Source organism: Diaphorina citri, unplaced genomic scaffold (genome assembly GCF_000475195.1).
Source record: "Diaphorina citri unplaced genomic scaffold, Diaci psyllid genome assembly version 1.1 scaffold230, whole genome shotgun sequence".
Taxonomy (NCBI): Eukaryota; Metazoa; Arthropoda; class Insecta; order Hemiptera; family Psyllidae; genus Diaphorina; species Diaphorina citri.
In genome coordinates, this window is record NW_007377667.1 from 121,109 (window position 1) to 148,793 (window position 27,685).

General features: G+C 36.9%; 2 protein-coding genes across 2 annotated transcripts in view; both read left to right on the forward strand.

The window, feature by feature from the left end:
- LOC113466223 (dentin sialophosphoprotein-like) overlaps positions 1-27,685 on the forward strand; it is a 205,872-nt gene that overhangs the window by 96,685 nt on the left and 81,502 nt on the right. The window lies entirely within an intron of this gene.
- On the forward strand, positions 5,121-9,320 carry LOC103506359 (regulator of nonsense transcripts 2-like). The gene is made up of 2 exons (XM_026821429.1): positions 5,121-5,255; positions 6,104-9,320. The coding sequence occupies exons 1-2, from the start codon at positions 5,175-5,177 to the stop codon at positions 9,272-9,274; spliced, it is 3,252 nt and encodes a 1,083-aa protein (XP_026677230.1). The 5' UTR covers positions 5,121-5,174; the 3' UTR covers positions 9,275-9,320.

Consider the following 27,685-nt stretch of genomic DNA (forward strand, 5'->3'; position numbering starts at 1 on the left):
CGTGTTCAGAAATGAAACATGAAATACAGAAAATTAGTCGATCGCTTTTCGGTGTTCCCAAGGGCTAAACAGAAACACAATAGGTAGTTTAGTAATAATGAAAATGAAATCCACTATTGATAAAAACATGGTCCGAAATGTATGTAAACCAGATTAGCCAAGTAATTTACGAGCATGCCAATTTGAGCATGGCTCAGCGGGACCACAATGCTAATATCAAGGGAATGAGTGCAACTGTACACAGAGTGTGGGATTTGACAGAGACCAACTTGAAGCTACCCAAGGTATCGACTCAACCCATGTTTTGAAACCTAAAACATCTCACCCACACTGTTGCTGATCTGATTTTGAACTCGAAAACTTTACCTTAAAACACTTTTCTCTCTGGTGTTTTTTGTATCTCCGACTATCCTGTTTAGAAGGGGGTCAGTGTGGTCTCCGAGCCTAATTGAAGAACAGGAGAATATTTTTTTGTTCTTGAAAAGATGCATGGCAGCATTAATGCTGAAAGGTATTTCGGGTTTATTTCACAATCCTTGCATCCCCTCATCAATCAAGTGAACTTCTGTTACTATGTATTCTTCATTAATCCAGACAAGAAAAGAATATAATCGATCCATCAACAGTAAACATGTATCTTATTATTAGTACGCATATTATTATTAGTCTGTTAAGAGTTTTAACATATACTATGTTTACCTGCTAAATGGTATAAAACACTTTTCTCTCTGGTGTTTTTTGTATCTCCGACTATCCTGTTTAGAAGGGGGTCAGTGTGGTCTCCGAGCCTAATTGAAGAACAGGAGAATATTTTTGTTGTTGAAAAGATGCATGGCAGCATTAATGCTGAAAGGTATTTCGGGTTTATTTCACAATCATAAATTTCTTGCTGATAGGGAGATCTCGTGGTCATTCCATCCCCCAGGCGCGCCTAACTTTTCAGGCTTGGCCGAAGCAGGGATCAAACTTGAAAAGATGCATGGCAGCATTAATGCTGAAAGGTATTTCGGGTTTATTTCACAATCCTTGCATCCCCTCGTCAATCAAGTGAACTTCTGTTACTATGTATTCTTCATTAATCCAGACAAGAAAAGAATATAATCGATCCATCAACAGTAAACATGTATAGACTGTAATACTTGATATTTACATATATGTAATAATATACATGGGCTTACTAACAAAAAAAAATCTAATTGGTCAAATATAATCAGCAAGAGGGGCATGTACGAGTAGTAAACAAGTTTCAGATTTCTATCAAATTGCCCGACAACCAGTTTTTTGATACACGTATGATTAATATGGACACAGTCTTCACATATCTCCGCGGCTCCCTGATAGAGATTTAAATTGGTTCAAACTTTTACATGGTTGTGAACTTGGCTTACATTTGAACTCGGACGAAACCTTCCATCTGTTCCGAGACAAAATAGTTTTCAGACTTTTCAGTATGACCGCTATTACTTGTGTCCATTTGTAACATATCACCAGTTATGACAATGTTTTAACAAGGTCCTTACCACGGGTATTGGCACATGTTCAGAATATGGTGGATGGCCTTGAATTAAATTTCACGACTAGGAATTAGAATTCCGCGAAGTCATTAGGGCGATTCCAGTTTGATGACTCATAGAGAAACTATTTGACTGGCAGACCGGAGTGATTATCTCTAGAACCACAGGACAAAGAACTGAGAGAGTATTGCTAATATAACTTTAATAACCTTACCACGTTGTGCAACATTGACCCAATTTATGATACCGGGCTTTTGTAGTACCTTAGAAAGAATGTTAGTAATATTTGACAGGTTTAATTTTTCATCAATTTTTTGAGCATCAGCGTTGGTGGTCCCGGAAATGTTGTCTTTGCCTTGTGTTGGTTAGTATAATATTTGACAGGTTTAATTTTTCATCAATTTTTTGAGCATCAGCGTTGGTGGTCCCGGAAATATTGTCTTTGCCTTGTGTTATGGCGCTTGATGTTTACTAGTTTGATGATGGGAAGGTCAGACTTTTCTGATCTTTCTGAAGGCATATATATCTACGTAAAAGTGAAAGAATGAGCAGAGGGCACATAGTGTTTGAAAGGTACCGCTTGATATTTTACCTCAGCTCTCGTATGTTATCTAAATGTTCACGTTAATCAGTAATCACGATTATTGATGATGGGAAGGTCAGACTTTTCTGATCTTTCTGAAGGCATATCTACGTAAAAGTGAAAGAATGAGCAGAGATGCACATAGTGTTTGAAAGGTACCGCTTGATATTTTACCTCAGCTCTCGTATGTTATCTAAATGTTCACGTTAATCAGTAATCACGATTAACGATAGTGTTGGTGTCAAGGAGCACTGGTGTGAGTATTGAGCATGCGAGCTATTGTTTGATCACCAGGAAGTTGATGTTACGATATCTTCTTCATACATTGAATAATTTGTGTTCGATTCTTTCGCTAGTTGTTGCATTCAACAATATTTTACTGTTCAACGCTATTGGTACATATTGATGAGATAATCTCCTTGAATTATCCCGGCTCTTATCTACATGCTTAGGTTTAATTTACGAAAAGATGTTTAGTTGTGTGTGGACTATGCAGGTAAACCTTACTGAGTCGAAATCAATTTATTTATAAATGCAAATGAAAGATTTCTACCAACCTGCATTTCCTCCCATGAAACAGTAAGTAATACTTAAATAAATATGACGTTAAAACAGAAAGTATTCATTTCATATGAACATGCAATGTAAATAGAAAACTCATGCTTATAATTAGCTCTTCAAAATCAGCGTATGAGTACACCAACAGGTATTTTTTCCTGTTGCAAAATGCCTTGGTAAAGGTACTTCTTGGTAGCTCTGTAGGTAATTATTACTGAAATCATGGTAATTCACACCTCCTAACATGTAGTGTTCTCTTCAAAATCAGCGTATGAGTACACCAACAGGTATTTTTTCCTGTTGCAAAAATGCCTTGGTAAAGGTACTTCTTGGTAGCTCTGTAGGTAATTATTACTGAAATCATGGTAATTCACACCTCCTAACATGTAGTGTAATACCTGCCATAATAATTATTACATCGAACTTATTGGAGTCATTTAGAATTATCAGAGTTGCTCTTGGATAGTTTTCGAAGACTCCCTATTTCAAAAAAAGAAATGACTATGAGGTTCTTTCCGAAATTTACCCGTCTCAAGACTCCTGGTACGTAATTTTACGTTATTTATTATTATGAAGTAAACATATTATTTCAGTGAGTCGTTCATTGCAGCATTATAATGTAATGTGTAATTGACTACTTGATGAATCAGACAGAGAGTGAGTTTCTCTCCGGCAAAGCGGAATTTCGTTTGCTCAAAAAGGAATTCGAGTAAGATAGAGGTATACATTCCAAGTTTAGACTGTAATTTCTCTCCGGCAAAGCGGAATTTCGTTTGCTCAAAAAGGAATTCGAGTAAGATAGAGGTATACATTCCAAGTTTAGACTGTAATCCTATTACTTAAATAAATATGACGTTAAAACAGAAAGTATTCATTTCATATGAACATGCAATGTAAATAGAAAACTCATGCTTATAATTATACAAGTGCATAATAAAAGACCTACTACTAAAAGAAGCATTTTCATTGCGTGCTATGCTATTTTTTGCTAGTTTTTCCTACCGTCCCATTTCAACTTTGTTGAATTGGTTTAGATTTCCTTTAGCTCACTGGAAGTTATTCTGCATAGTACTCAGCATAATTATGTGGACCTCAGTCTTCTCATCTTCACATATCCAATATGACCAATATCACATTGAAATTTTCGCTTTGGTCGTGCTAAAAGAAGCATTTTCATTGCGTGCCATGCTATTTTGTGCTAGTTTTTCCTACCGTCCCATTTCAACTTTGTTGAATTGGTTTACATTTCCTTTAGCTTACTGGAAGTTATTCTGCATAGTACTCAGCATAATTATGTGGACCTCAGTCTTCTCATCTTCACATATCCAATTCCAATATCACATTGAAATTTTCGCTTTGGTCGTTTCAGAATCCTGGAATGCTCTGCTTTGTTTATTGATTGGAATGGTTAAACCTACACATTTAGTTCGATGTTCAACATTAACAATAATAAATTAATCTCAGTACTATTTCTCTAAACCCGGATAAAACTCAGTACCTACAGTTTATTATTTATGTATTTTTTTATTAATTAAATCTCAATAAACCTTTCTCCCATCCCGTAAATGGCCTAAGATGCTTAATCGGGATGTAAAAAAATCTGGTGTGAACATCACACGACTTTCCTTATCCTATTGAATGATGCTTGTTTTTATGTTCTATATTAACTTTTACAATTATATACTATTATTTTTTCTACGTATATGATCTACATTATTCTACACATGCCTCATAGTCTGTATGATGTTGTTCTTCATTAGCAGCTGTTGTGAGGCCGTCATTGTTCTGGACCGTTGACTCTTCTTGTTCATCATCTGGTCCACACATATACTATTATTTTTTCTACGTATATGATCTACATTATTCTACACATGCCTCATAGCCTGTATGATGTTGTTCTTCATTAGCAGCTGTTGTGAGGCCGTCATTGTTCTGGACCGTTGACTCTTCTTGTTCATCATCTGGTCCACAACGAGTACAAAGCATAATAGATTCAGGAGATGTAACAGTAAGATCACAACAATGTCTATTGATACTATTGATAGGTATCGTAGTAAATAGAATCACATGACCAAATATTGAAAAATGGTTGGACCGCGTATTGAAAATGTGTCACTACTCCTTAAAAACAGAAGAATACAATGATCTAACCTTATACCTTGGACTATTTCTTACTTGCATTGAACTGGGTATCGTAGTAAATAGAATCACATGACCAAATATTGAAAATGCTTGGACCGCACATTGAAAATGTGTCACTACTCCTTAAAACCAGAAGAATACAATGATCTAACCTTATACCTTGGACTATTTCTTACTTGCATTGAACTTAGTTGTGATCTAAAAAAGTCCTACGTAAATATTGAAAATGTGTCACTACTCCTTAAAAACAGAAGAATACAATGATCTAACCTTATACCTTGGACTATTTCTTACTTGCATTGAACTAGATTGTGAAATATTGATGTATTTATCAAGTGTGAAGTTCACCAATATCTACATATGTATGTTTTACTTCCATGCAACAACTCAGCCCAGTACATTTTGGGTATATGGATTCGGTGCAAGTGAGCCGTAGACTGTTAAGGGCCGTCGTTTACATCCCTACGTAAAAAATCAAAATGATGATCATTTGTTGGCCTATGATAAAAACTAGATTAAATTGCACCATAATGATACACCTCTGTTGCAATAATATGCAGTCGTATCAAGAAGAATTATTATCCAGAGATAATAGCATAACAATAACAGTTAACTGGCTGTTATCATCCTACACGAACTCTCAACACCCTGATGTATGTTGTTACTGGATGTGTGGATGACATAATCCATATTCATATTGAGGTCTGCCAAGTGAGGCCTGCCTAGTGCATTTGCAATGCAAAGTCAAGTCTATCGGAGAACAATTATGGTTACACAATCTATCAAGTTTATTATTGTAACCTTCTCAATCCCGATATGTTTTGCCACAAAGGACGTTTGAAAACTTTTGGTTTCGCAAATATGTATTGGTTAGTGGAGATTACTATTTTGCAATTTTTCTCATTGTGTTAATTCAAGGAAATTATGGTATGTTGGACATAAATAATTCCTTAAATGAGCTTCAGAGAGCATGTAAAGTGGTAACAATACACAAAAGATCCTAGAATTTGAACTTCTCGAATCTATCTGGGATCTGAAGAGGTGCTATCAAACGGCAACAGTGTATGTTGTCCAAGGTATTTTATTGTCCGGTGACATTTCCTGTGATAAGAAGGTGTTGATTGAAGAGGCGCGTTTCAATTATGACTAAACTAACCTGAATATTCAAATCAAATGCACTGACATTTGAGACAACACCATTACAAGACAAAATACGAGTAGAGGCTGCAATACTGCATTCTGTATTTCAATTTGAACCATCACATAAACATCGGAATGGATTGCTGCAATAAGGGCCGTCGTTTACATCTCAGTTTCCAAGCCGAGTGTATGCCACTGGCTGGTGATTTTCCTCGAGAAAATTCTGTGGTGTTTCATTTTTATTATTTTACATATTCAGATTTCACAAGTTGCTTTTAATAATCCCGATTTTAATTTCAATCAGGAATCTTTCGTTTCTTCTGCTATGTCGACAGTGCCAGGCGTACTAAATATTCAAGCTTACTCAGACCGAATAGAAAACGAAGAGCGAGAAATGTTGGTCAAATATATTTCAGTTCTAGAGGACAAAAATCACAAAAAAGAGATTTGGTGGCAAACAAACAAAAATAATAATGGAACCAAATTTGATTCGAAAAACTTGAAATCAAACCTGAAGAGGAACAATGTATTTATAAAGAAACTGAAGCAATTCTCTAGTGAACAACTAGAGACAGCTTTAAAAGACATTAACAATTTGAATTTGAGTAAATACCTAAGTGAAATAATAGAAGCTTTAATCCATTGTAAGTTAAAAGTATCTGATATTAGTGCAGCGGTCAAGGTGTCCTCTGAATTACATCTTATTTACTCTGACTTTGCAAGTGACTACTTGGAATATTGGAAGAAATATTTAGACCTATATGAGAATTCACCAGTGTTCAACAGACATAAGTACAAAGTTGATTTGATCTTATTTTGCGAACTAATCATCAGTGGTATTTTTCACAACAAAGAGTCATTGGACATATTGTACAATACCCTATGTTCCCTGGTCAGAGCTGATCTCACGGCTCATAAAAACATTGATATCATATTCAATTTCTGCAAATATTGTGGTGAAGATTTTGTTGGTGCGGTTCCCAGAAACATTCGCATCCTCTCTAATAAATACAACATAGAGGTCCCTTCTGGGCGGTTAATATCACCAAATTTTCAAGTGAAAGTAAAAAATTTATTAAAAGAATATTATGACTCTTTAAGCCTGTCTCTGAAACACACATTTGAAATAATTTCCACTTTGGAGAAACGTTATAATGATCATCTTTTAGAAAAAGGTGATGTTCATCCTGATAAACTAAAACAATTGGAAAGCTTCAAAAAAGAGTTCGCTGCATTGAATTATTACACTGACAAGATATCCGACTTAGTAGATTTCACAAAACCTCTGTTGAAGAAGACGGCTTGTGAAAATTTGTGCAGTGACATACAGGGTATGACTCGAGAGCAGTTGATCTTTGAAGTTTGGGGAGATGAAGCCACAGAGAAATTTTACAATGAGTTACCCAATGTAGAAGAGTATTTACTCCTGACTAGTAAAGACTCGGACCCTGACTTTGAACTGAACGTTTATCAGCAAGTGACGGAGGAAACTTTGAACGAAGAAATCAGTGCAGATGAATTTGTGACGGAAGTGTTTAACCAAGATGAAGAAGAATGGAATGACAAGGCGGATAAGGACGAAGATAAAGCTACTGCACAACTGCATGTATTCCTGAACAATTTATCAAGCTGTCTAAATCAATACATGATTGACACCTGTGCTATCGAATTCCTCATAACCTATGATAGTAAACAAGCTCGAAATAAACTTGTTGAATACTTTTATGCTCTTCCTAGGACCCGTTATGATTTGTTCCCGTTTATCTGTAGATTCCTTGCAATCGTAAACCAAGTACATCCTGACATTGCAAAGAAAATAGCTGACAAGTATTACAAACAATTCAGGTATCTTATCGTGAAGAAAGATCAGATCAGACTGGAAAATAAAATAAAAAATGTTAAAATTATATCAGAACTTTTAAAGTTCAAATTATTTTCAAGCATTTATGGATTATTCTGCTTGAAATTGTTACTTAATGATTTTTCTCATCATCATATTGAAATGGCTTGTGTGTTTTTAGAAAACTGTGGAAAATATCTATACTTTTCGCCAGAAAATCATTTCAGAACAAAAAGTTATTTAGAACAGATGCTAGTTCGTAAAAACAACGTGATATTGGATTTAAAATACAAAAATATGATTGATTCTATTTATCATCTGATAATCCCAATGAAAGAAGTCAATGTATCCCCTAGTGTACGCAAAGCAAGACCCGTGGTCCACGAATTCATCAGGCATGTGATTTACACAAAACTAGATCAAGATACTCTAGTATTGGCTCAAGACCTAATAGAAAAGTTGAATTGGAATGATGTAAAAACGGAGAGGTACATCATCAAATGTCTAAGTAATCCGAACAATATAAAGTTCGACAAGATCAATATTATGGCCAAGTTGGTGCAGAGTTTATCTGAAGAATATGAAGAACAAATGATACAAGTTGTGGACAATGTATTAGAAGACATCCGACTTGGACTAGAAGTGATGGACAAAGCAATGTCTCAGAGAAGAATAGCTATGGTTGCTTATTTGGGAGAGTTATACATTCACTGTGATCTAGTGGAAAAAGACACAATAATCACCACTTTGTATAGCATCATTACACATCTTGTAGATTTAGAGCCTGCAGATGATTTGTCCAGAGTTGTGCTAGTCCTTACTTTACTGGATACTTGCTGTAATTATTTTCCTCATAGTGTACTTCAAAAAGAACTACGTTACTTTATCATATATTTTCAAAATTACTTTTTGTACAAAAGCCAAAGGTGGGATACTCAAAGTTCCCGATTTCCAATATTACTGCTACAGCAGAGGTATGAAGAAACAATCCACAAGCTTTATCCTAACATGAAACTTTTCCATTGTTTGGATGAATCTATGTCTGCTGTCCAAAAGATCTTTCTGGATATTTCCCAGAAGTATAATTTGAACCTAGGTAAAATGAATTGTCTGATTTCAAACCATATTCAAGACAGTCCCTGTGAAGCTATAAGCAATAATGTTGAACATACTGAAGAAGGTGACGCTTTAGCTGAAGCATATGATCAATTAGTTAGCAATTCTATGAAGAGAAGGGCAGATGTCTCAGTGAATTCTCATCTGAAAGACATAACTATCCCTGTCATTAAGAAACCACAGAATGAAATGGAAACACAATTTTTCATGCTCATACGAAAAGCAAACCATAAACCTATGCTGAAGGAAATTTCAGTCCCATCCGACAGTGAAATTGTGACAACCTTCAAATCGAGCCAGAAATCTTGGGAAGACGAAATGTACCATGTTAAGCAAATTACCCTCCGCTATAACAAACGGATCCAGCAAGAGTCGGAATGATTTCGTTTTTCCACTTAAATGTTTAGTATACCTGTATTGATGATAATAATTTGTAGTTCTTTCGAGAGATTTACATAAATAGAAGGAATTCTCAGCAATTTATAGTTATTTCGAGAGATTTACATAAATAGAAGGAATTCTCAGCCATTGCAGACAATAGTGTGGTGTCTATAAAAGTCTTAAATAGAGTGTTTAAATTAAACTATTCTCTCTATAAGTAACCGATTTTTCACCATCCTGTAAGTTTTTATTTCCTCTCGAAAAAAAAAAAAAATCCAAACCAGCCGTAAGCACCAAGTAACATCCGCCTTGTATTTAATTTTATGAATTATTATATGAGTTCAGTGGTAGATAACAACCTTACGAGGTCTTCGTAGAACTCGAAATATACATTGGAACTTGGAGGTGGATAACCTTTTAATTAATCAGTTTTTAATTTGAATTCTAATCACTCGTTTGTTCTGAATTCTCAACTTCGTTGTGTAATTTCCATTTGTTTTTTGTTAATGACTCTGATTCAGTAGTTTTTTTCCTTCAGTATTGAATTGAAACCATTTAAGAAAATAGTAATGAAATGAATGGAATGTTTTTAGAAGGAAATTTACTCATCGGTCCCTTGTCAGAGAAACATTGCTCTGGCGGTACTTGACCCTGACCTTGTCTGGCATTTGGTAATTATAAACCCTTCAACCTTAGCAGAAAGCAGGACTATGGAATACCGAATCCATGCATTATAATATTTTGCGGATGTAGTGCACACTGTTCCTACTCGCTCATAAGGTAACTGAACAACTTCTATGACCTTTCCTTTTGCTAGGTAAAGCTTTGACTGTGGCAGATATTGTGTTGAATGAACTTGATGTCAAGATTATTCAACACAAGATTCGATTTCAAAACATAACGGTCTCGGAAGGTATTGTTGCAAACCTGATCTATCACCAGATTGATATTCGCGTTGTATGGAGCAGCTATTTTATTGTTATTGACCAGTACTTGACTAGCCTCTAATGTGCTTATAGCGATTTCCTGATAGGATTTACTGATAAGTTGCTATGACCTTCTGCTTTCTTGGAATCTTTTTCCCTGTCGGATTTATTACTGACGTCTTGTGAGTCGTCTCTACTCGCCATGGTCATGGTTTAGGGCCTGGAGAAAGGTCTTGTTGCTTCTCAACTCTCGAGTATTTCGATGAAATTGGTTTTGCCATTCAAATGCTTTGGTATTCTTTTACCTTTTTCTGTCAAATTTACAAGTGGTGACTGATCCAGCTGATCCACGTATACTCGTATATGAGTAACACTGTTAGGGAAACAAAGAACTCTAGTCTCGTGATTGTCAATTTCCTTTGATGGTATCTTTTCTTTGATTTTTCAATGGATTTTCTCAGATTTCTTCTTTGTTTGCCTCATCAGATCTTTGTTCATACTTCTTGATTTTCATTTTGTGTTTGAACTTGTTTGAACGCGTGCCTTATGTGATTAGTACCTTTGTAACTTTTTGTTGACTTTCTATTATATTCTCACACAATAAAGATCATCATTTTGTAATGTAATCTTCTTTCACCTGAGATTTTTGGGAGCCATTAATTTTGGTTATCTCTGAAAAAGGATTTTGGCGATTTTATTTATTACGAGTACATAATTATGTACAAGATTGTAGTAGTATTATGTTTTTCCTATTATTTAATCTAATGATCGGAGCCAAATTATCAAAGATGACGGTGTATTGTTTGATGAGTTAATACAAGAAAGGTAAGACAATACTCCTACAAAACACCCCTGTTGCGAATCCCAGGGGGTGCTCAGGAGTGTTTGGCTCTTCTTGAGTGGAAACTTGTAAACTAGAAGTTATTCAGTGGGTTCTTGCTTCAATGAAGATGAGCCGAAGGTTCTGCTTGTAAACTAGAAGTTATTCAGTGGGTTCTTGCTTCAGTGAAGATGAGCCGAAGGTTCTGAGTTTAATGGAGCGGTTGATTTAGCCATGTTGTTGAACAATGAAAATACAAAATTAGGAAAAATTAAATCTCAAGTTTTATAAAGACTTGAAATCTCAAGTTTTATAAAGGCAGATCAGTTTAATGGAGCGGTTGATTTAGCCATATTGTTGAACAATGAAAATACAAAATTAGGAAAAATTAAATCTCAAGTTTTATAAAGACTTGAAATCTCAAGTTTTATAAAGGCAGATCATGAAAGTTGGAAGCAACTTTTCATACTACTGTATGAACAATAGGACAGGCTAATGGTTTTAATTGGCGATTTTGAAGTTGGATCTTTGTCAGATTCCTTCGTCACATTTTACGCTCAATGAGGTGGGGTCATGGGCATTATCGATGGAAATTTTATGACTTTTCTGGAAAGCCTTCCAGATGCACAATTCCTTGAGTAAGGAACTTCACATCTATAATGGGACCTATTTATATTTCGGTCCTCCGATACGGATCTTGAAGCTATCGGAAGATGAGTTTTTCTGATATGTGTCCTACGATAGTATTATAACCCCTATCTGTAGAATACCGAGAACTTTTACTTTACTTTCCGTGTCCCCTTTGACCAATGACCGTGTCAGATTCTCCTCTTCCAGTATTCTGATCGCCGCATCATTTGCTAGCAGCCGGTCTTGTTCACTGCAGGTAGTACCTACATTTGGGCAGACGAGAAGATGGGCCTCGTCTTGGATAGATCCACTTATCTCAATAATATTATTGATTAGTTAAGTACCTACATTTGGGCAGACGAGAAGATGGGCCTCGTCTTGGATAGATCCACTTATCTCAATAATATTATTGATCTTATTGCGAATTAATATTTACTAGGCTCCGCCACGACTCGGGTGGTAGATCTGTCTACTAGATTACCATTTCTCAGACGTCACTTAGCTACTGGATATGAAGCAACTAAGGTGGGTAAAACTTGCCGATGAATAAACCTTTGTCAGCTCTTTGTTTTAGTTTGCCATCTTTAAAGCCTCTCCTTTAGACAGTTCTAATCATTTCTGTGGTGCTGTGTACAAAGCTCCAATAATCTCGTCTGTGACAGAGACGCCGCTTTCAATAATTCCTCATCACTTGCTCCTCAATACCGAGAACAATATCCTAATTTATTTTGCACGTGTCTAATCATATTCGTGTTTTATTATTTTATTAGTTTGCTTGTTATGATTAGTTTATGGTTCTTGCCAGTATATTGTTATAGGCTTTGGAATATTATGGCCGTCACCTTGGAAGAGGCCACCTACCTTGTCGTGAACTCTGACGTTCTTCGCTTTATTCTCTTTCTTTTTGTCAGCAAGATCAAGTTCAATTCTGCACATAACCTGACGTTAACCCCTTGGAGAATTTTTCCTCTAAGGTTAGTAAGTTAGTATTTATTCATGGGCTTGGAGGGTGGGTAACAAAATTTTATGTGGTAAAGGTGGATTTCCTGGATGGCACTTTGAACTTTTTGGTACATTCACTTTGAAAAATTCCTCGAAATAATGAAAAAAATTTAGTAGAAAAATCCACTTTAGAAATGAGATTTTGCCTTTTAATAGGATTCACCAAAAGCTTCATTTACTCAAAGCTTACTCTCACCTAATCGTGACAGTCAAAGTCTATCAATTCAAGCGTGTGTGATTCCTGTTATGTAAGTCCACTGAAATGGCCGAAGACACGAGTCTCTGACAGGCGGCATCTCATTAATTTGTCCTCTCGTATCGCGTCACCTAGGGCCTCGACAGGTTAATGAGTTCGTCTTATAGCGGAGGGTAATTTGCTTAACATGGTACATTTCGTCTTCCCAAGATTTCTGGCTCGATTTGAAGGTTGTCACAATTTCACTGTCGGATGGGACTGAAATTTCCTTCAGCATAGGTTTATGGTTTGCTTTTCGTACGAGCATGAAAAATTGTGTTTCCATTTCATTCTGTGGTTTCTTAATGACAGGGATTGTTATGTCTTTCAGATGAGAATTCACTGAGACATTGTAGTTATTTCGAGAGATTTACATAAAGAAGGAATTCTCAGCCATTGCAGACAATAGTGTGGTGTCTATAAAAGTCCTAAATAGAGTGTTTAAATTAAACTATTCTCTCTATAAGTAACCGATTTTTCACCATCCTGTAAGTTTTTATTTCCTCTCGAAAAAAAAAAAAAATCCAAACCAGCCGTAAGCACCAAGTAACATCCGCCTTGTATTTAATTTTATGAATTATTATATGAGTTCAGTGGTAGATAACAACCTTACGAGGTCTTCGTAGAACTCGAAATATACATTGGAACTTGGAGGTGGATAACCTTTTAATTAATCAGTTTTTAATTTGAATTCTAATCACTCGTTTGTTCTGAATTCTCAACTTCGTTGTGTAATTTCCATTTGTTTTTTGTTAATGACTCTGATTCAGTAGTTTTTTTCCTTCAGTATTGAATTGAAACCATTTAAGAAAATAGTAATGAAATGAATGGAATGTTTTTAGAAGGAAATTTACTCATCGGTCCCTTGTCAGAGAAACATTGCTCTGGCGGTACTTGACCCTGACCTTGTCTGGCATTTGGTAATTATAAACCCTTCAACCTTAGCAGAAAGCAGGACTATGGAATACCGAATCCATGCATTATCATGTTTTTAGAAGGAAATTTACTCATCGGTCCCTTGTCAGAGAAACATTGCTCTGGTAGATAGATGGGTACCGTTATTATGTATTTGTTATTAAAGAAAATAAATTATTACATTGGTGTCACTGTAGTTTTGATGTTGAAGAAAAGTGGCGGTACTGGACCCTGACCTTGTCTGGCATTTGGTAATTATAAACCCTTCAACCTTAGCAGAAAGCAGGACTATGGAATACCGAATCCATGCATTATAATGTTTTTAGAAGGAAATTTACTCATCGGTCCCTTGTCAGAGAAACATTGCTCTGATAGATAGTCAGATGGGTACCGTTATTATGTATTTGTTATTAAAGAAAATAAATTATTACATTGTTGTTACTGTAGTTTTGATGTTGAAGAAAAGTGGCGGTACTTGACCCCGACCTTGTCTGGCATTTGGTAATTATAAACCCTTCAACCTTAGCAGAAAGCAGGACTATGGAATACCGAATCCATGCATTATAATATTTTGCGGATGTAGTGCACACTGTTCCTACTCGATCATAAGGTAACTGAACAACTTCTATGACCTTTCCTTTTGCTAGGTAAAGCTTTGACTGTGGCAGATATTGTGTTGAATGAACTTGATGTCAAGATTATTCAACACAAGATTCGATTTCAAAACATAACGGTCTCGGAAGGTATTGTTGCAAACCTGATCTATCACCAGATTGATATTCGCGTTGTATGGAGCAGCTATTTTATTGTTATTGACCAGTACTTGACTAGCCTCTAATGTGCTTATAGCGATTTCCTGATAGGATTTACTGATAAGTTGCTATGACCTTCTGCTTTCTTGGAATCTTTTTCCCTGTCGGATTTATTACTGACGTCTTGTGAGTCGTCTCTACTCGCCATGGTCATGGTTTAGGGCCTGGAGAAAGGTCTTGTTGCTTCTCAACTCTCGAGTATTTCGATGAAATTGGTTTTGCCATTCAAATGCTTTGGTATTCTTTTACCTTTTTCTGTCAAATTTACAAGTGGTGACTAATCCACGTATACTCGTATACGAGTAACACTGTTAGGGAAACAAAGAACTCTAGTCTCGTGATTGTCAATTTCCTTTGATGGTATCTTTGATCCAGCTGATCCACGTATACTCGTATATGAGTAACACTGTTAGGGAAACAAAGAACTCTAGTCTCGTGATTGTCAATTTCCTTTGATGGTATCTTTTCTTTGATTTTTCAATGGATTTTCTCAGATTTCTTCTTTGTTTGCCTCATCAGATCTTTGTTCATACTTCTTGATTTTCATTTTGTGTTTGAACTTGTTTGAACGCGTGCCTTATGTGATTAGTACCTTTGTAACTTTTTGTTGACTTTCTATTATATTCTCACACAATAAAGATCATCATTTTGTAATGTAATCTTCTTTCACCTGAGATTTTTGGGAGCCATTAATTTTGGTTATCTCTGAAAAAGGATTTTGGCGATTTTATTTATTACGAGTACATAATTATGTACAAGATTGTAGTAGTATTATGTTTTAAGATTTTTGGGAGCCATTATTTTGGTTATCTCTGAAAAAGGATTTTGGCGATTTTATTTATTACGAGTACATAATTATGTACAAGATTGTAGTAGTATTATGTTTTTCCTATTATTTAATCTAATGATCGGAGCCAAATTATCAAAGATGACGGTGTATTGTTTGATGAGTTAATACAAGAAAGGTAAGACAATACTCCTACAAAACACCCCTGTTGCGAATCCCAGGGGGTGCTCAGGAGTGTTTGGCTCTTCTTGAGTGGAAACTTGTAAACTAGAAGTTATTCAGTGGGTTCTTGCTTCAATGAAGATGAGCCGAAGGTTCTGAGTTTAATGGAGCGGTTGATTTAGCCATATTGTTGAACAATGAAAATACAAAATTAGGAAAAATTAAATCTCAAGTTTTATAAAGACTTGAAATCTCAAGTTTTATAAAGACTTGAAATCTCAAGTTTTATAAAGACTTGAAATCTCAAGTTTTATAAAGACTTGAAATCTCAAGTTTTATAAAGACTTGAAATCTCAAGTTTTATAAAGACTTGAAATCTCAAGTTTTATAAAGACTTGAAATCTCAAGTTTTATAAAGACTTGAAATCTCAAGTTTTATAAAGACTTGAAATCTCAAGTTTTATAAAGGCAGATCATGAAAGTTGGAAGCAACTTTTCACACTACTGTATGAACAATAGGACAGGCTAATGGTTTTAATTGGCGATTTTGAAGTTGGATCTTTGTCACATTCCTTCGTCACACTTTACCTCGTACAAATACGACGACACGGAAAGTAAGTACCTCGTACGTAGGTGTCGTAGAGGAACGATGCCCTTTTGACCCTCCTGAGTGTCCTGCCTAGAACCATGTCTTGCTAAATCATCCAATGTCAGCCAGATTAATAAAGATGGCATCGGGCTCACATGGAATAACGAGTTTTCAGCGTAGCTCATTTCTCAGCCAGAATCATCAGGTCGAGATTCGAACCTGCGATAACCTTCATTGCTGAAGTGCCTGAAATTTACTCCATCTACTGGGTAGCCGAAAACCGGATCTTAGAAAGATAGCAAATGTGCCATTTAGATTTTTTTCCCTCATCAGTACAAGTAGGTATGCAAATTAAGCAGCACACAATTAATAGTATTTTGCATTTATTCGGAAGGACTTGGACACATGCTAATTGAAAATTCTAATTTTCAAACATAATATCAATAATGCTAATATTGTTTCGCCTACACCTGGTAATGAACCTAAAGGTCACCGGGCTGTCAGACACTCAAGCTTACCGCGGACTCCTGTGAAGTATCTATAGAAAAGAAATTTGTAGTTTATCATTTGAGGTAGAAACTATCAGATGCGATCAGTAAAGTGATACGTCTTTCACAAAGAGTTATTCACTGGAGACATAGATATTTTCTTTAGCCGTCAGATCTAGGTATGAAATTCACCTTCTTTATGTCTGGTTTCAGTCACTTAGCTGTTTAATGGAGCGGTTGATTTAGCCATACTGTTGAACAATGAAAATACAAAATTAGGAAAAATTAAATCTCAAGTTTTATAAAGACTTGAAATCTCAAGTTTTATAAAGACTTGAAATCTCAAGTTTTATAAAGGCAGATCATGAAAGTTGGAAGCAACTTTTCACACTACTGTATGAACAATAGGACAGGCTAATGGTTTTAATTGGCGATTTTGAAGTTGGATCTTTGTCACATTCCTTCGTCACACTTTACCTCGTACAAATACGACGACACGGAAAGTAAGTACCTCGTACGTAGGTGTCGTAGAGGAACGATGCCCTTTTGACCCTCCTGAGTGTCCTGCCTAGAACCATGTCTTGCTAAATCATCCAATGTCAGCCAGATTAATAAAGATGGCATCGGGCTCACATGGAATAACGAGTTTTCAGCGTAGCTCATTTCTCAGCCAGAATCATCAGGTCGAGATTCGAACCTGCGATAACCTTCATTGCTGAAGTGCCTGAAATTTACTCCATCTACTGGGTAGCCGAAAACCGGATCTTAGAAAGATAGCAAATGTGCCATTTAGATTTTTTCCCTCATCAGTACAAGTAGGTATGCAAATTAAGCAGCACACAATTAATAGTATTTTGCATTTATTCGGAAGGACTTGGACACATGCTAATTGAAAATTCTAATTTTCAAACATAATATCAATAATGCTAATATTGTTTCGCCTACACCTGGTAATGAACCTAAAGGTCACCGGGCTGTCAGACACTCAAGCTTACCGCGGACTCCTGTGAAGTATCTATAGAAAAGAAATTTGTAGTTTATCATTTGAGGTAGAAACTATCAGATGCGATCAGTAAAGTGATACGTCTTTCACAAAGAGTTATTCACTGGAGACATAGATATTTTCTTTAGCCGTCAGATCTAGGTATGAAATTCACCTTCTTTATGTCTGGTTTCAGTCACTTAGCTACTGGATATGAAGCAACTAAGGTGGGTAAAACTTGCCGATGAATAAACCTTTGTCAGCTCTTTGTTTTAGTTTGCCATCTTTAAAGCCTCTCCTTTAGACAGTTCTAATCATTTCTGTGGTGCTGTGTACAAAGCTCCAATAATCTCGTCTGTGACAGAGACGCCGCTTTCAATAATTCCTCATCACTTGCTCCTCAATACCGAGAACAATATCCTGATTTATTTTGCACGTGTCTAATCATATTCGTGTTTTATTATTTTATTAGTTTGCTTGTTATGATTAGTTTATGGTTCTTGCCAGTATATTGTTATAGGCTTTGGAATATTATGGCCGTCACCTTGGAAGAGGCCACCTACCTTGTCGTGAACTCTGACGTTCTTCGCTTTATTCTCTTTCTTTTTGTCAGCAAGATCAAGTTCAATTCTGCACATAACCTGACGTTAACCCCTTGGAGAATTTTTCCTCTAAGGTTAGTAAGTTAGTATTTATTCATGGGCTTGGAGGGTGGGTAACAAAATTTTATGTGGTAAAGGTGGATTTCCTGGATGGCACTTTGAACTTTTTGGTACATTCACTTTGAAAAATTCCTCGAAATAATGAAAAAAATTTAGTAGAAAAATCCACTTTAGAAATGAGATTTTGCCTTTTAATAGGCTTCACCAAAAGCTTCATTTACTCAAAGCTCACCTAATCGTGACAGTCAAAGTCTATCAATTCAAGCGTGTGTGATTCCTGTTATGTAAGTCCACTGAAATGGCCGAAGACACGAGTCTCTGACAGGCGGCATCTCATTAATTTGTCCTCTCGTATCGCGTCACCTAGGGCCTCGACAGGTTAATGAGTTCGTCTTGTCCTCTGTATACTGGCAAGACAACTTGTCCTATCTCGAGACAGATCTCGCGGTGTGTCTGTCTGCATAATCATAATAATTGTATAATTGTCTCGTTGCACTTGTGATTCATGTGACTAATTTATGTCTCGCACTGATGTAATTGACTCCGGCAGCGGCAGTGGTGTGTCTGCGCTCAATGAGGTGGGGTCATGGGCATTATCGATGGAAATTTTATGACTTTTCTGGAAAGCCTTCCAGATGCACAATTCCTTGAGTAAGGAATTTTACATGTATAATGGGACCTATTTATATTTCGGTCCTCCGATACGGATCTTGAAGCTATCGGAAGATGAGTTTTTCTGATATGTGTCCTACGATAGTATTATAACCCCTATCTGTAGAATACCGAGAACTTTTACTTTACTTTCCGTGTCCCCTTTGACCAATGACCGTGTCAGATTCTCCTCTTCCAGTATTCTGATCGCCGCATCATTTGCTAGCAGCCGGTCTTGTTCACTGCAGGTAGTACCTACGTTTGGGCAGACGAGAAGATGGGCCTCGTCTTGAATAGATCCACTTACATATCTCAATAATTATTGATCTTATTGCGAATTAATATTTACTAGGCTCCGCCACGACTCGGGTGGTAGATCTGTCTACTAGATTACCATTTCTCAGACAAGACATCAGGATCAGGACTTGTCATCCGCACTCATGTGTGACATAGATAAACATTGTGTCAGGTCCTGGTATAACAAACTATACGACTAAACACGAAGGTCGCTATGATTAGGATCATGGGAAAATTATGAAAATGTTGTCATGCTTGGGCAACATCTCACAGACGGTGTGGCATTTTTACTTGCACATTTGCAGATCTGATGTTTTGATTTCCAGAACGCTTTTGACTTTTTCTGATATTCATCTGAACATCTGACGGCCATTGGAAGACCCCTGTACAATGTATTTAATGTAGATATTATGAGCACCTTTAGTACAAAGTTTGTAATCAGGGCTGTCAAAAGTATGGGTCCGTGGACCGCGATTGGCTCGCGAGACTATTCTAATGGTACTATTGATGTGTTTAGTTCTTTCTGAATTGGCAAAAAGTTCTTGAACAGACGAACACCTAAACTGTGTCCACACATAATTCACGGTCGTCTATCGATGTCAACTGAAACCGTCCACTCCTACTTGCACATTTGCAGATCTGATGTTTTGATTTCCAGAACGCTTTTGACTTTTTCTGATATTCATCTGAACATCTGACGGCCATTGGCTGTACTCGGATTTTTCACTCGAATACGTTCCAATCTCAAGCAATTAAAATGAAATGTCTGATATTTCCATCAGATTTTGCCATTGGAATTGGATTGACTGACGTAAGTCAGACTCATGGTCGACAGCTGATGGGATGAAAAAAAGAAAATGATATTGTGTATGCTGTTGACTCGGCTAAGAATAAAGTGGAATAATCGATAAGCATCAAAATTATGCCATCAAATTGCATCACAACTTTGACAATGTTTGTAAAAATCTTATAATTATAATAAATGAATTTGATGGCACATTCGTTTTCTTTTGACAAAATTTTTGATGGCAAATTCGAGGAAATCAGGCTGGTGTCGTAAATTATTGGTAAATAAATGAATTTGATGGCACATTCATTTTCTTTTGACAAAATTTTTGATGGCAAATTCGAGGAAATCAGGCTGGTGTCGTAAATTATTGGTGTAAAAAAAAGTGGATATAACTTTCGAATTTTTTTGATATTGGCTTGTTACAAGCGCATATTTCGTGAACCATCATTCCTAGAACCCTTACATGTACACCGATTGATTTCTCGTGAAAAGTTACATAGGAAAGACTCCTTGGTCATCTTAAATACTCTAATGGAAACTCTTGTTGAAAAAAAAAAAAATCATGTTGAAATATTTGGAGAGATCACAGAGAGGAGAGAGAGAGCAGAGAGAACCTTCCAGTCTGAAAGCAGAAAAGAGAATGAGCTCTGACAAAAATCTAGGTCTGAAGAAACCTCCCCTTGACCCCCTACTACCAAAAACCATGTAGGGGGTCAGGGGAAATGTAGGGGGTTAAGGGGAGGATTCTCCTACATTTTGACCATAGGTTTGAAGTTCGGAATTAATTTACTCATTTCCCCTTCATTTTCATAAGTAGAAGGTCCTCATCGATTCTTCTGTGATAAGTCACCTATTCGCGGTTTGCTCGCGGTATCCGCGGTTTGTTCGCGGTATTCGCGCATTGTTCGCGGTATCCGCGGTTTGTTCGCGGTATCCGCGGATTGTTCACGGTATCCGCGGTTTGTTCGCGTTATCCGCGGTTTGTTCGCGGGATCGCGGTTTGTTCGCGGTATCCGCGGTTTGTTCGCGGTATCCGCGGTTTGTTCGCGGTATTCGCAGTTTTGTTCGCGGTATCGAGCTTCAGCTTAAACGACGATTTTTTCGCGTATCCCGCGGTTTGTTGCTAAACCTCGGTAGTGCATCGCAGTACCGGGTTTGATCGCGGTAATCCATGACGGTACGTACGCGGATATCCGCAGTTTATGTTCGCGTCAGTGCAAGACGCGATGTTTTGTTCGCTGAAATAGCGTTTTTGTTAGCGGTATTCCTCATAGATGGCGCATATAGCGTCCGTTCACATTTAGCGTTTGCTCTCGTTCACGGTTGCGATTTTTGCGCTAGCGCGTTGTTCGCATATTCTTTCTCGTGTTCGATCGTCATGCACCAAGAGATTGTAGTGTAGTGTGTAGATACGAAAAATACAGAAAAAATGCGGCGGCAGTAATTTCATGTGCAAATGGAGGACTTAAAGCCTTACTCTAGTCTTTGAGTGTATGCAAAAAAGATTGGAGAATTAATGTTGAACAGGCTTGGGACGCATTAACTTGAGAAAAAGAAAAAAAATCTGTTGTGACGCAGTGGGAATAGGGTGAAAAAAATCTTGAAAAAGTAGAACTGGAAATTTGGAAAAAATGGACTGGAAAACCGAGAAAAGTCAGGGTATTTTATTTTTCCATTTTGGTAGACACCCTGAATATCTTGCATCTAGTACTTTTAGGTTCCCTTTTCGAAGGTTATTTAATTGTTTTATCAGTTTTGAAACTTCAAGTAGGTATTAAAGCACATTGATTTCAAATTTTCAACTGATCTGAATCCGCAAAATAACCTAAATTCAAATTTGCTACAAAATCATGAGTTGTCAACATTGAACATTCGAATGGTCACCAAAATTTATAATCTGCTGATCCTAATCTATTTAACAAATGAGAACTCTGTCTTTAACACAGTCTCTAATTTTCGTTTTGAATTTCAAGGACGACTAAAAATATCCTCATTATGTTGATTTAGGATGTTAAACTAAATTTTTACTTCTCGTATACATAGTAGCTCCCTGATATTACTGTTGCCTACTGTAATTAATCTCAGAACGGTAAAATCAAGTTCACAAAACACTACATTAACGTCCAAAATATTGATAAAGTTACCGTAACTCGTTGACCGATTGCCCTTGTTCGTCATTTATTCCTGAAACCAAACAAGTCTGGTCCTAATGATACCTAAAAGAAGATCTAAAATATACCTAGTAATTTTGATGCTAAAGTTTTATTAGTGGAGCCTATTCCTTAATAATCTCCATAGTACATTGCTATTTTTGTAGGCTACAGTTTTCAAATTAAAGGGGAACTATTCCTACAGAAAACTGCGAAAGAGCTCCAGATACATACAGGAAATGTGGAGAAATGCCTTTTTGGAACGTCTTTGAAATTTCAAACTTTCAAGTGCCTCTTTCGGTCTTCTATTACCTACACCTATAATATTGTATGCCACTCTTGAGCATAGATTCTACACTATTAGTAATATCCTCAAGTACCATGAGCCATAAGGTAAGGTACTTAAAGCTCTATGAATAATGTCTCTCAAGTATTCACACATTATGTTGGTATAGGGGGGGATAAACGCTCTTGTGTCGAGTGTTGTCAGCTAACCAAACATGGAGCTAATTTAATACATATGGACCTGAAGATATAAATAAGATAGTCAAGTGGGGTACCTGGTACTTCTATATTTGCTGGTTGAGGGGCAGGATCAGGTATATATCTCAGAGAGTTGGTAAGTGAGTGACTATCAACGTCGGGTGTTTGAATACACGATGGCTTCATTTCAGGTTTGCTTCTGGTGTAAAGAACCCATTTTCTACCACTTTTTATCAGGTTTTCAGAGAAAGATGGGATAACGTCGGGTGTTTGGATACACGATGGCTTCATTTCAGGTTTGCTTCTGGTGTAAAGAACCCATTTTCTACCACTTTTTATCAGGTTTCAACTTCGGGTGTTTGGATACACGATGGCTTCATTTCAGGTTTGCTTCTGGTGTAAAGAACCCATTTTCTACCACTTTTTATCAGGTTTTCAGAGAAAGATGGGAAAGTTCCCAAAGAATTTAAGCTATCTTGCTGTTAATAGTCCAGTTTTTGTAAGTTCGGAAGCAGAAGTCATCAGGTTATCGCTAATGGCTATATTTTAGACAGATGTACTAATTTCTTACATTTTCTTTGTTTCAGGTATGTAGACAAAATCAGCCAGCTTTAATACATCTGGCCAATAACCCCAGGATTCTGGTAAATGGATTTGTTATTTTTTTCACCAAAGGCTAAAATATGATAGGTAACATCTCAACCTTACCGTGGGTTATTGTTACAAGGAACGCTATCTTGTATCTGGCCAATAACCCCAGGATTCTGGTAAATGTATTTGTTATTTTTTTCACCAAAGGCTAAAATATGATAGGTAACATCTCAACCTTACCGTGGGTTATTGTTACAAGGAACGCTATCTTGTTTAAATTTGCATTTAAACCAACAACACACTCGTCAAAATCAAATGAAATGGCAACTTTAATGATAAAAATAAATCTGACCTTTATTTCTTGCCTAAAGCCCTCGAGCATTCACACCATCTTCAATGAGATCTGTTGAACAAATAACAAATTGAAGAACATTAGAAGAATAGAAAATATACCAGCTTCGCTGTTACGAGATTTCAAATTCATACGTAGGATTAAGCTTAAAGCTTGATTTCTAATTCTAATGAAAAACCAGGGAGTGAATTAATCTTGTTCTTCTAAAATCGTATGTGACTGAACATTTTGGTATATTTTGCCTCTAGGCACATCTCCACAGGGATTTTTTGGTACGTCACGTAGGATTAAGCTTAAAGCTTGATTTCTAATTCTAATGAAAAACCAGGGAGTGAATTTATCTTGTTCTTCTAAAATCGTATGTGACTGAACATTTTGGTATATTTTGCCTCTAGGCACATCTCCACAGGGATTTTTTGGTACGTCAGGTGATGAGATAAACTCAGCCTCACCAAGGACAGTTGGAGGCTTAGATTATATCCAGGGGAAACTGAAACGCCCATAATTGGTTATAATACACAGCTAACTAGATCTGTATACATGATTAGTGTTTATTTCGGGGCACATTCTTCACAACTTTCCGGGATGGAAAAACAAATTCCCGCTGGGATGTGAACCCAGTATCTCCGGGTCAAGAGTATAAATGACCACAGGAGGCGTGTCACGGACACCCTGTATGTGGTCAACTTGGCGCTTCAGGTTAACTAGATCTGGATACATGATTAGTGTTTATTTCGGGGCACATTCTTCACAACATTCCGGGATGGAAAAACAATTTCCCGCTGGGATATGAACCCAGTATCTCCGGGTCAAGAGTATAAATGACCACAGGAGGCGTGTCACGGACACCCTGTATGTGGTCAACTTGGCGCTTCAGGTTTCTTCACACATTATACTTTCCTGCAAATTATATGTTCACGCCACCTTCAACGTGCCTGAATAGGCGAATAATGCGAGGCTAGAAATTATAAAATTTCTTATTTGTTTACTTTCCTTTTCTTGATAATTTCAATTTAGAGAGAAATAAAGTGAACAATTTAGTTGCCTCATTTGCCGAGGATCTCCCGTGCGCAATCAAACTTTGGTTAACTTTTTGCTGAAACGTTCAGATTAGCTATACCTACTCGTAACGTGTTACACAGGATACTGGTAATATTTGTACCTACATGGACCTTTCATGTACCAGTCTATATGATATATGTAGTCCCAAGTCTGACTTCATACCAGTGGTAATACCTATGAGATATGAGTATGTATGATAATTTAATTCATTTCACCGTGTTACGAACCTACCTATCTACTTTTCAAATGGGATTTGAAACTCGGCGGCAAAAGTTGTATGCCTATAGGTGTTGAACATGAGTATGAGTAGCAAATTTCATCAATATCCAACGAACTATCGGAGACTTATTTCGTAGCAAACAATCTACTGGACGACAGACAACGTCTTCGGGACAAAACTTTGACCTTTTGTTCAGCCAATTGTGAATTGTGCCCTAGGAGAAGCATGTTTCATTTTCATTACCAAGAGGAATGGAGATTTATTTCGTAGCAAACAATCTATGAGACGACAGGCAACCTCTTCAGGACAAAATTTTGACCTCTTGTTCAGCGAATTGTGAATTGTGCCCTAGGAGAAGCATGTTTCATTTTCATTACCAGGAGGAAGCTCCCTGGTGTCATATCTTGACAGAATCTTTCAAGCCCTGCCATTATCCTTTGCTATTCGGCCATTGTGACTATTGTTAGCTAGTCAAGCCTTAAATGATTTATGGGAAGTTCGTCTCGTCTGAAAGTTCATAGATCTCTAGATCAGTAGACCTCACTGTGTGTGATACCACCAAGAGGAAGCTCCTGGTGTCATATCTTGAGAGAATCTTTCAAGCCCTGCCATTATCCTTTGCTATTCGGCCATTGTGACTATTGTTAGCTAGTCAAGCCTTAAGTGATTTATGGGAAGTTCGTCTCGTCTGAAAGTTCATAGATCTCTAGATCAGTAGACCTCACTGTGTGTGATACCATCATTCGATCGAGACCAGCCCGTTCTCTGTTATGACATATCGGCGTAACCCATGCTATAATCAGATCTATTGAGGTCACACAGAGACAAACAATTTCATTCAGTTGTGAAGATCATTCTAGCGAGTTAACTCAGTTGTCAAATTTATCTAAAGTCCAATTTATATCGAGTTCAACCTTGAACAATATGGAGAACAAAGTGTAAACCGCATTATAGTTGCGGACTCCGTCATGCTGGGCTGTATTGCTGATTGCATCCCAGGTGACTGATGGCCGATTTTGTTTTGTTTGTGAGACGAATTTTGAACAATTTAATATCATCGTCTCATTTCACCTAGGTCAAAGGATTGGACATTTGTACATATGTTGCCAAAACTTAAAAGATTCAAATTCTGATTAAAAGGTTTTGCTTGAAAGTTGAGAACGCTTGTGGACGGAGTCCTAGAACAAATACGTGATTCTAAACTAACACCGGTGGTCTAGTTCTACAAACACAATAACCAGCCTTTGCCTAGGACCTAGGACCCAGGCACACTATTTTCACACAATTCAAATATCCTCTGGTTATTTTAGTAAAACTCTGTGCCACTCTCTAATCCTGCCGATATCTTGATGGAATGTGTGATGAGCCGTAGTATGGTGGAGAAGATAGATGCGCTAGAAATATTTCACAAGCATAATTCCGCATACGTGAACACTGGAAGACACGACTATCACGACAGTACCGAGCGTCTGATACAAATATTTGATGTATGGGCAAAATATAATTGATCTTATGTAAACTCAAATGTGAACCCATCAGCATTGATGCAACCGCTTGCAACGTCAGCCCTTTATTGTTACCTTTCTAACATGTTGCATCATGGTGTACTGGGGAACACCTCAAGATTACGTGCATCAGAAAGAGCAATCATCCTCTCGTAAAGAACTCCTTGGATCTTCGTGATATCTACATGGATCCACGCTTCATGTCTACAACCCACCCAACCTAATAATTATGCCGCCTGTCAGGATGATATTTTCCTACAGAAATTGTCCACACCAACTTCTAAATGTCCTGGAAACCTGAAACCTTTTGATCTGATAATATTCATTAATGGTTTTGCATGTGTCAACAGTGACAAAAAAAGTTGTTCATTTGCACTAACCACTACCTAATGTGATTCAAGAGATAAGAACTCTTGATAACATTGAAGTCACAAGAAAACCAGATTCACAACTGAATTCGGTGAGAGGCGAAAGAGTTTGTAAGAACTTTGCATACGTGCGTCTATAGTTTTCTGAGTAAAATATGAGGGAATATGTGTAATGCTGTTATCGCAGGTAAACACCTAGACGGGCGTCAGTTTTGCTTCCTCTTACAACCATGTTTGGGAACCCAATTGGTTTGCCCCCAACAAAATACTGGCTCTCCAGTAGCACTGAAGCATCAATCCTAAACATCTGATTGGTCAAAGTTGACTTCAGTCTGACTTGAGAGCGAAAATTTTTGTCCTTATTACGGGTAAGTTTACATCTAATGGCGTATTGAGATGCATCTCAATAAATCATTGAGTAGCTATTTAAAAAGTAATCGATTGTTTTGATTTAAATTTTTGCATCCTACCTCTTGAAATTCAGAAATGCCTGGCATATTTTTCATTGAAAGACGCATGAATTTGAACTCCTATTTTTATAAGACGCTCATTAGAAAAGGAACCAGGTGTCAATTACATGCGAAAGCAATGAGACGTTCCCCAGGAAAAAATTCTCAGGTATTGGGGGCACAGTGGTTATAGTAGGTACTAGGTACTGAGGAAGTAGTGATTAGGAAATGTGGCTCTAGGTTATAGGTTACATACATTTACCTAGTGCCTATATTAGTAGAGGAATTTCAAATGATATTATTCAAGAACATACGAAGCAGGATCAACTTTTTCGAGGTGTTGATGATTTTGATAGGTTCTACCGTACATTTCTTCGCTCTTATTCAAAGTGACGACAGGTGGTAAATTAGGCAAATTAGCAAACATGATATAGTTCACTGATCACTTAATTTTAAATTCAGTGATTAAACTAAAAGTTTATT